Source organism: Salmo salar, chromosome ssa19 (genome assembly GCF_905237065.1).
Source record: "Salmo salar chromosome ssa19, Ssal_v3.1, whole genome shotgun sequence".
Classification (NCBI taxonomy): domain Eukaryota; kingdom Metazoa; phylum Chordata; class Actinopteri; order Salmoniformes; family Salmonidae; genus Salmo; species Salmo salar.
In genome coordinates, this window is record NC_059460.1 from 33,157,086 (window position 1) to 33,168,097 (window position 11,012).

An 11,012-nucleotide genomic window follows, 5' to 3' on the forward strand; every position below is an offset into this window, starting at 1 on the left:
AAAGCCTATTCAGAGAAGAAGACAGAACGGCAAACAACTTTTGATGGCTTGGAATACGTCTCAGTCACAGCTGACTTGTGGACAGCACACAGAAAAAGTTTTATCGGTATGACAGCCCACTAGGTCCATCCCTCTACTTTGCTGTGATGCAGAAGACTCGGGGGAAAACACACGAATGGCTGATTCTGAGGATGAAGAACAAGAGACGAGTGAAGATGTTACTTTTACAGATTTAGATGCAGCGGTTACCGGCTATACATAACCATAACCCAGAGCTATACATAACCATAACCCAGAGCTATACATAACCATAACCCAGAGCTATACATAACCATAACCCAGAGCTATACATAACCATAACCCAGAGCTATACATAACCATAACCCAGAGCTATACATAACAAAAACCATTACCCAGAGCTACAGTACCAGTCAAAAGTTTGGACACACCTACCCATTCAAGGGTTTTTCGTTATATTTTTACTATTTTCTACATTGTAGAATAATAGTGAAGACATCAAAACTATGAAATAACACATATGGAATCATGTAGTAATCTAAAAATTGGTAAACAAATACATTTTTGATTTAAGATTCTTCAAAGTAGCCACCTTTTGCCTTGATGACATTGTGCACACTCTTGGCATTCTCTCAACCAGCTTCACCTGGAATGCTTTTCCAACAGTCTTGGAGGAGTTCCCACATATGCTGAGCACTTGTTAGTTGCTTTTCCTTCAATCTGTGGTCCAACTCATCCCAAACCATCTCAATTGGGTTGAGGTCGGGTGATTGTGGAGGCCAAGTCATCTGATGCAGCACACAATCACTATCCTTCTTGGTCAAATAGCCCTTACACAGCCTGGAGGTGTGTTGGGTCATTGTCCTGTTGAAAAACAAATGATAGTCCCACCAATGCAGACCAGATGGGATGGCGTATCGCTGCAGAGTGCTGTGGTTGCCATGCTGGTTAAGTGCGCCTTAATTTCTAAATAAATCACTGACAGTGTCACCAGCAAAACACCCCCACACAATCACACCTCCTCCTCCATGCTTCACTGTGGGAACCAGTTCACCTACTCTGCGTCTCACAAAGACACGGCGGTTGGAACCAAAAATCTCATCAGACCAAAGGACAGATTTCCACCGGTCTAATGTTCGTTGCTCATGTTTCTTGGCCTAAGCAAGTCTCTTCTTATTATTGGCGTCCTTTAGTAGTGGTTTCTTTGCAGTAATTGGACCTTGATTCAAGTTTCCTCCGAACAGTTGATGTTGAGATGTATCTGTTACTTGAGCTCTGTGAAGCATTTATTTCGGCTGCAATCTGAGGCTAGTAACTCTAACGAACTTATCCTCTGCAGCAGAGGTAACTCTGGGTCTTCCTTTCCTCTGGCGGTCCTCATGAGAGACAGTTTCATCATGGCACTTGATGGTTTTTGCAACTGCACTTGAAGAAACTTTCCTAGATCTTGAAATGTTCTATATTGACTGACCTTCATGTCTTAAAGTAATGATGGACTGTTGTTTCTATTTGCTTATTTGAGCTGTTCTTGCCATAACATGGACTTGGTCTTTTACCAAATAGGGCTATCTTCTGTATACCACCCCTACCTTGTCACAACATAACTGATTGGCTCAAACTCATTAAGGATAGAAATTCCACAAACTTTTAACAAGGCACACCTGTTAATTGAATGCATTCCAGGTGATTACCTCATGAAGCTGGTTGAGAGAATGCCAAAATTGTGCAAAGCTTGCTGCAGCTTTAGCTCATTTGGAAATAACAGTGAAATGCAGTGAAAACCAACGTGCTGCCAACGTTCTTAAATGTTTTGAAAACCAACGTGCTGCCAACATTCTTAAATGTTTTGTCAGCTGTGCTTGTTTTGTTAACATGTTTAGTCCTCACTGTTGCTCCTACGGTACTAATCTGGTGAGCACCTTTGGCGCTCCGCCCAAGCAAGGCATTTGATTGGTTTGACGTGTTGTGAGGCATCACTGATTTACATTGGGTTCCTACCCCTCTTTAGCTGATAGGTTTACACTCCAACCATGTTCCTGGAGAGCTACCCTCCTGTAGTTTTACACTCCAACCCTGTTCCTGGAGAACTACCCTCCTGTAGGTTTACACTCCAACCCTGTTCCTGGAGAACTACCCTCCTGTAGGTTTACACTCCAACCCTGTTCCTGGAGAGCTGCCCTCCTGTAGGTTTACACTCCAACCCTGTTCCTGGAGAACTACCCTCCTGTAGGTTTACACTCCAACCCTGTTCCTGGAGAACTACCCTCCTGTAGGTTTACACTCCAACCCTGATCCTGGAGAGCTACCCTCCTGTAGGTTTACACTCCAACCCTGTTCCTGGAGAACTACTATCCAATAGGTTTTCATTCGAAACCTAATCTAGTGCACCCAACCTTCTTTCCCATCCTCTCTTTCTGTCCCATCCTCCCTTCTTTCCCATCCATCCTTCCTTCCTTCCCCTCCTCTCCTTCTTCCTTCCCCTCCTCTCCTTCTTTCTTTCCCCTCCTCTCCTTCTTTCTTTCCCCTCCTCTCCTTCTTTATTTCCCCTCCTCCCATTCTTTCTCCTCCTCCCCTTCTTTCCCCTCCTCTCTTCTTTCCCCTCCTCTCTTCTTTCCCCTCTCTTCTTTCCCCTCCTCTCTTTTTTCCCCTCCTCTCTTCTTTCTTTCCTCTCATCTTTGTCCCTTCTTTCCCCTCCTCTCCTTCTTTCTTTCCCCTCCTCCCCTTCTTTCCCCTCCTCCCCTTCTTTCCCCTCCTCTCTTCTTTCTTTCCTCTCATCTTTCTCTTCTTTCCCCTCCTCTCCTTCTTTATTTCCCCTCCTCCCCTTCTTTCCCCTCCTCCCCTTCTTTCCCCTCCTCTCTTCTTTCCCCTCCTCTCTTCTTTCCCCTCCTCTCTTCTTTCTTTCCTCTCATCTTTGTCCCTTCTTTCCCCTCCTCTCCTTCTTTCTTTCCCCTCCTCCCCTTCTTTCCCCTCCTCCCCTTCTTTCCCCTCCTCTCTTCTTTCTTTCCTCTCATCTTTCTCTTCTTTCCCCTCCTCTCTTCGTTCCCCTCCTCTCTTCTTTCCCCTCCTCTCCTTCTTTCCCCTCCTCTCTTCTTTCCCCTCCTCTCTTCTTCCCCCCTCCTCTCTTCCTTCCCCTCCTCTGTTCTTTCCCCTCCTCTCTTCTTTCTTTCCTCTCATCTTTGCCTCTTCTTTCCCCTCCTCTCTTCTTTCTTTCCTCTCATCTTTGTCTCTTTTTTCCCCTCCTCATCTTTTTTTCCTCCACCCTCCCCAATTCACCTCTTAATCTTCCTTGTTTACCCTGTCTGTTGCCCCTCAGCACCTCTCCATGGCAACTATCAGCACCTCTCCATGGCAACCACTCTATCAGGTTAACTGCCAGTTCCCCGTGTGATTAATAAATCCCCATGATACCTTTCTCCGACTTGTGTCATCTTCCTTTAGGTGTCACTATCTGGGCAACCGGCAAAGTCATAAACCCTGACCGTTTCTACCATTTCACCTCTTAATAAATCCTAACTTTAAAATAACACCCAAATAATTGTTTTGTTTACATGAATTACACCCTTTCCCTCCCTCTCTCTCTCGCCCCCCCTCTCCCCCTCTCTCTCTTTCTCCCCACAGCTCCTGAGGAAGAGGCACATAGGGAACGACATTGTGACCATTGTGTTTCAGGAACCGGGGACTCTGCCCTTCACCCCTAAAAACATCCGCTCACACTTCCAACATGTCTTTGTCATCGTCAAGGTCCACAACCCCTGTACTGAGAACGTCTGCTACAGGTATATACACACACACACACACACACACACACACACACACACACACACACACACACACACACACACACACACACACACACACACACACACACACACACACACACACACACACACACACACACACACACACACACACAAGGATGGATGGATAACAGCAGGGGAGGTGGAGGAAGGCGGAGCAGAGGGATGGAAGCACATCTAACATACTGTAGGTAACATCGATTTTACATGGCAATTACACCAACACCACACTTCAGGACAAGGAAAATAACTAAGTAAAACATTGATTATGGCATCGACTAAGCTATTCTTAGTAGCAACACCCTCCAGACCGGTCAGACCATTGATGGCTCATCCAACACATAACTCTCTGACAATTAGACGGAACTGAATCTGAAGTTGTAGTTTGGGTCCCAAACGGCACACTGTTCCCTAATTAGTGCCCTACTTTTGACCACAGACCACAGGGCTCTGGAAAAAGTAGTGCACTACCCTATGTAGAGAATACGGTGTCATTAGGGACTGTCCCACAATAGTATTCACTCTGTCTGCTAATGCTTCTCTGAGGTTGTTTTGATTGTTTTTAATGTCATGACTCCACAGTAAAGTCTGGAAATCACTAGGAGCCATCATGACTAAACAGTAATGTCTGGAAATCACTAGGAGCCATCACAACTCCACAGTAATGTCTGGAAATCACTAGGAGCCATCACAACTCCACAGTAATGTCCGGAAATCACTAGGAGCCATCACGACTAAACAGAAATGTCTGGTAATCACTAGGAGCCATCATGACTCCACAGTAATGTCTGGAAATCACTAGGAGCCATCACAACTCCACAGTAACGTCTGGAAATCACTAGGAGCCATCACGACTAAACAGAAATGTCTGGAAATCACTAGGAGCCATCATGACTCCACAGTAATGTCTGGAAATCACTATGAGCCATCATGACTCCACAGTAATGTCTGGAAATCACTATGAGCCATCATGACTCCACAGTAATGTCTGGAAATCACTATGAGCCATCATGACTCCACAGTAATGTCTGGAAATCACTAGGAGCCATCATGACTCCACAGTAATGTCTGGAAATCAATAGGATAGGTTGTGTTTAAATATTACCACTCCACAGTAATGTCTGGAAATCAATCGGATAGGTTGTGTTTAAATATCACTACTCCACAGTAATGTCTGGAAATCAATAGGAGCCGTCACGACTCTACAGTAATGTCTGGAAATCACTAGGAGCCATCATGACTCCACAGTGATGTCAGGAAATCAATAGGATAGGTTGAATTAACTCTGTCCTCTCTTTTTCTCTCTCTCTTTCCTCTCTCTCACTCCCCCCTACAGCGTTGCTGTCTCTCGTTCTAAAGACGTCCCTCTGTTCGGCCCTCCAATCCCCAAGGCGGTGACCTTCCCGAAGTCCGCTGTGTTCCGAGACTTCCTGTTGGCCAAAGTTATCAATGGGGAGAACGCCGCCCACAAATCTGAGAAGTTCCGTGCCATGGCGACCAGAACGCGCCAGGAGTACCTTCGCGACCTGGCCGAGAACTTCGTGTCCACGGCGACCATAGACTCGGCTGTGAAGTTCAGTTTCATCACACTGGGAGCCAAGAAGAAAGAGAAGGCCAAACCTCGTAAAGACGCTCACCTATTCTCTGTCGGCGCCATCACCTGGTCCGTCACCGCACGGGACTTTGGCCAATCAGCAGACGTGGACTGTCTCTTGGGCGTGTCCAACGAGTTCATCATTTTAATAGAGGAGCAGTCTAAGAACGTGGTCTTCAACTGTTCCTGTCGTGATGTTATCGGATGGACGTCTGGGATTATTAGCATCAAGATCTTCTATGAGAGAGGAGAGTGTGTGATGTTGTCTGCTCAGGATGGCTGTGAAGAAGATATACGAGAAATGGTGCAGAGACTAGAGGTAATTCATCTGGGGTAGGTTCAGGGGTTAGGGTCAGAGGTCAGGTTAGGATTATTGTTCACTTATCTTTTCTGTCTCCATGTTTCAGTATGAATGGAGTATCTCACATTTGACCAAAGGTGATTTGGAGAAAGAATTCAGTGATATATGGAATTAATTAGATAAACAAAGACCAATATCATTTCACTGTCAAGGGTCTGGTCTATTTCCAATTGGCTTTGTCAAACCAACAGCCATCCTCTGCCAGCCCCCCACCACTTCACCCATCTTTAGAGGAAGTCAACCCTTAACATATCAGAAGAAAAGGTCTGGTCATTCTGCTGGATGTATTCTCAGCACTTGGCCTCTTGATAAATGGGTTGAAGATGACTCTAAAGAAGGATTAGGTTGTACCTTCTTACTGTAGGGAACCAGTACCTGTTGTTAACAGTGTGTCCTCCCTAGGTGTATCCTGTTTGAAAACCTCCTGTTAGAGCCTTACCTTGTACTAGGCTTCCTTTCGCCTTATTTCCATTCTCATCCTTTCCTCTCTTTCTCCTTCCTTCCTCTCTTTCTCCTTCCTTCCTCTCTTTCTCCTTCTTTCCACTTTTTATCCTTCTTTCTATCCTTACTTAATGTTTTTTTCCTCTAGGGCCTTTAGTGTTTTGAGTGTGATCCCTGTGCTTGTAGCTATGTCAACCAAATGACTAACTTACACCTTTACACCAGTCTATTGAGGCTTGTGTGTTTCATGCCAACCCAACATCCCAGATGTAGGCCTTACATGTACAGCTCGCCCGGTCTCTCCTCTCCTGTGCCATCCTTGGTCTCTCCTCTCCTGTGCCAGCCTTGGTCTTTCCTCTCCTGTGCCAGCCTTGGTCTCTCCTTTCCTGTGCCAGCCTTGGTCTCTCCTCTCCTGTGCCAGCCTTGGTCTCTCCTCTCCTGTGCCAGCCTTGGTCTCTCCTCTCCTGTGCCAGCCTTGGTCTCTCCTCTCCTGTGCTAGCCTAGCCCAGCTGGCCTACCTCCCCTATGGGTCAGTCAGTGACATCAGTAGGTCTGCTGGGTCACAAAACTTTCCATACATGTGACTTTTTGGACCTGAATGACAAGACATTTAAGAGATAAATGGGGTCAAAGTTGACCTGTTCTGCATCCTGAATGTTCTGCATACCCCACCATACCATAATACCTCCATGTATTCATCACTGGAAAAGATACATGTTTGATATTGACATCATTTAAAAGCTTACAGTGTTGTCAAACTATTTCATAATTTCTAGAAAATATTTTTTTCATATAACAATGTTGATGGTCTTTTAAATTTAACGTCAGTTAAATAAAAATGTGTAAACTCCGATTTTTTTCGTATTCAAAAACAACAGATATTGTCATTTATGTCAACCTTCTTTGGTGGGTGGACCTCCAACCATCTTTGTGGTAGTGTTTGGTACCAATCCAATTTGATTCCAATTTTAGTTCATGTACAGTTGAAGTCAGAAGTTGACATACACCTTAGCCAAATAGATTTAAACTCAGTTTTTCACAATTCCTGACATTTAATCCTTGTAAAAATTCCCTGTCTTAGGTCAGTTAGGATCACCACTTTATTTTAAGAATGTGAAATGTCAGAATAATAGTACAGAGAATGATTTATTTCAGCAATTATTCCTTTCATCACATTCCCAGTGGGTCAGAAGTGTACATACACTCAATTAGTATTTGGTAGCATTGCCTTTAAATTGTTTAACTTGGGTCAAACATTTCGAGTAGCCTTTCACAAGCTTCTCACAGTCTGCCCACAGATTTTCTATAGGATTTGAGGTCAGGGCTTTGTTGTCCTTAAACCATTTTGCCACAACTTTGGAAGTATGCTTGGGGTCATTGTCCATTTGGAAGACCCATTTGCGACCAAGCTTTAACTTCCTGAATGATGTCTTGAGATGTTGCTTCAATATATCCACATAATGTTCCTCGCTCATGATGCCATCTATTTTGTGAAGTGCACCAGTCCCTCCTGCAGCAAAGCACCCCACAGCATGATGCTGCCATCCCCGTGCTTCACAGTTGGGATGGTGTTCTTCGGTTTGCATGCCTCCGCCCTTTTCCTCCAAACATAACGATGGTCATTATGGCCAAACAGTTCTATTTTTGTTTCATCAGACCAGAGGACATTTATCCAAAAAGCATTATATTTTTTCCCTTGTGCAGTTGCAAATCGTAGTCTGGCTTTTTTATGGCGGTTTTGGAGCAGTGGCTTCTTCCTTGCTGAGCGGCCTTTCAGGTTATGTCAATATAGGACTCGTTTTACTGTGGATATAGATACTTTTGTACCTGTTTCCTCCAGCATCTTCACAAGGTCCTTTGCTGTTGTTCTGGGATTGATTTGCACTTTTCGCACCAAAGTACGTTCATCTCTAGGAGACAGAACGCTTCTCCTTCCTGAGTGGTATGACGGCTACGTGGTCCCATGGTGTTTATACTTGCGTACTATTGTTTGAACAGATGAACGTGGAACCTTCAGGCATTTGGAAATTGCTCCCAAGGATGAACCAGACTTGAGGAGGTCTATATTTATTTTTGGCTGATTTTGTTTGATGTTACCATGATGTCAAGCAAAGAGGCACTGAGTTTGAAGGTAGGACTTGAAATACATCCACAGGTACACCTCCAATTGACTCCAATTATGTCAATTAGCCTATTAGAAGCTTCTAAAGCCATGACATCATTTTCTGGAATTTTCCAAGCTGTTTAAGGGCACAGTCAACTTAGTGTATGTAAACTTCTGACCCACTGGAATTGTGATACAGTGAATTATAAGTGAAATAATCTGTCTGTAAACAATTGTTGGAAAAATTACTTGTGTCATGATCAAATTAGATGTCCTAACCGACTTGCAAAACTATAGTTTGTTAACAAGAAATGTGTGGAGTGGTTGAAAAACGAGTTTTAATGACTCCAACCTAAGTGTATGTAAACTTCCGACTTCAACTGTATCACCAAAACATGACACCCACCCTGTATTCAAGAGCATGTTGAGTCTCAACATATTGTGGGTACAACACGAACACTTCATATTATGTAAAATAGGGTCTAAGCTACAACATATGCACATTTCAGAGTTTACTTGTTTTTAGATTGACGTCTGGGGTAAAAAAAAATATATTAAAAACATTTTTTTTCAAGAAATTGTAAAATAGTTAGACAAGCTATTTAAGCTTTTAAATGATATCAAACTCAGCTGTTTTTCTTTTCCAGTGATGAAGACATGGATATGTCATGATATTGTGGGGTATGCGAAGAAGGTCAACTTCGAGAACTTAATCTCTTGAATGCTCTGACATTCAGGTGCAAAAAGTAACTTTCTGAACACTTCCACAATAGGCAAATATGTGGGTTTCGTTAAAATCAAAAGGGGTCAAAAAGGGATTGAATTTAAATGGATTTACACTGCTTTGATTTTATTGCGATTTTATGTTCCAAACATATTGCTCACTATACTGTATGTCTGCTGCAGATTGACAAGAGAACCATCAGTAAAACAAGCTTTGATCAGTCATGGAAAGGAACGTGATGAAAACATGTTGGCTGACTATTTTAAAACAAGATGGAGAACAAGCTTCACCAGGCATAACCAGAAGAGGACTGGCCACCCCTCATAGCCTTGTTCCTCTCTAGGTTTCTTCCTAGATTTGGGCCTTTTTAGGGGAGTTTTTCCTAGCCACCGTGCTTCTACACCTGCATTACTTGCTGTTTGGGGGTTTTAGGCTGGGTTTCTGTACAGCACTTTGAGATATTAGCTGATGTAAGAAGGGCTATATAAATACATTTGATTTGATTTTAACACGCTATAGGAGTTCTGGCTCAGGTACAGCCAACTAGCGACAGCTAACCCTACCTAGCAAAAATATTTGGAGTCAAAGTATTGATATAATATCATCCCCCAAAAATATTGTGATATGTAAGTGTATAGAGTTTTTTCCCCCTTAGCACGTGTTTTCATGATTACAAACATTATTAAAGCGTCATCATCGATATATTGCTCTCTTTTCAGTTATAAAGCTATTTTACAACAACTCCTGCTGTACCTAACATCATTACTAACCTTTACACGTACGAGTCACCATACCCGGTCTCAGAGATGTCTAACTCTGGAATTCCTTCGGTCTCTACAGAGTAAGTTAAATCAGCTTTTAGTTTTTCTACACTTGTGGAATAATCTCCCAAATTCCCTTCAATTTTAGGCTTTTGGGGCCTCTAGGGCAATTCAGACTGCTGAGGTTTTTGGTGCCTCTAGGGCAATTCAGACTGATGATTGAGGACCTTTTTGATGAAGAATGTGTTTATTTTCTATGATGGTGTTTTGTATTCCTGTTTTGCATTTCGTAGTTGTATTTCATTTGTATCTTTGTAATTAGTAAAACAGACCTTGGTCTCAACATGAGTCAAAATAAAGGTTAAATAAAAATGATGTATGAGGACCATGTCACCCTCTAGGGAAGGTTACCTAGCTACCTGGGGTGATGACTATGTTACCTAGCTACCTGGGGTGATGACTATGTTACCTCGCTACCTGGGGTGATGACTGTGTTACCTAGCTACCTGGGGTGAGGCCCATGCCACCCTCTAGGGAAGGTTACCTAGCTACCTGGGGTGAGGCCCATGTCACCCTCTAGGGAAGGTTACCTAGCTACCTGGGGTGAGGCCCATGTCACCCTCTAGGGCAGTTTACCTAACTACCTGAGGTAATGACTAGGTTACCTAGCTACCCAGCTACCTGATTATGTTACCTAGCTACCTGGGGTGATGCCTATGTTACCTAGCTACCTGGGGTGATGACTATGTTACCCAGCTACCTGCCTATGTTACCTAGCTACCTGGGGGTGAGGCCCATTTTTGTATTTCTTTTATTTTATTACCTTTATTTAACTAGGCAAGTCAGTTAAGAACAAATTCTTATTTTCAATGATGGCCTAGGAATATTGGGTTAACTGCCTTGTTCAGGGGCAGAATGACTGATTTTTACCTTGTCAGCTCAGGGATTCGATCTTGCAACCTTTCGGTTATGAGTCCAATGCTCTAATCACTAGGCTACATGCTGCCCCATGTGACCCTCTAGGGCAGGTTTCCTAGCTACCTGGGGACAGATTGAAACATCAGCAGATGTTCTGGGTCAGAGTGACAGAAGGTGCCATCTATAGCTCTGGAGTGACTGGTCAGGTGCACTCAGCAAAGCAAGGTCAGGAATATATGCCTACCCAAATCCTATATATGCCTTCCCTGATCCAACCCAGTTTAAACTGTACAG

General features: G+C 43.6%; 1 protein-coding gene across 1 annotated transcript in view; it reads left to right on the forward strand.

Annotated features, from left to right (window-relative positions):
• Positions 1–11,012, forward strand: part of sipa1l2 (signal induced proliferation associated 1 like 2) — a 564,521-nt gene that overhangs the window by 260,946 nt on the left and 292,563 nt on the right. Inside the window, 2 exon segments of the mRNA XM_045702242.1 lie at positions 3,637–3,794; positions 5,152–5,728. Of these exon segments, the coding sequence (XP_045558198.1) occupies positions 3,637–3,794; positions 5,152–5,728 (735 nt within the window).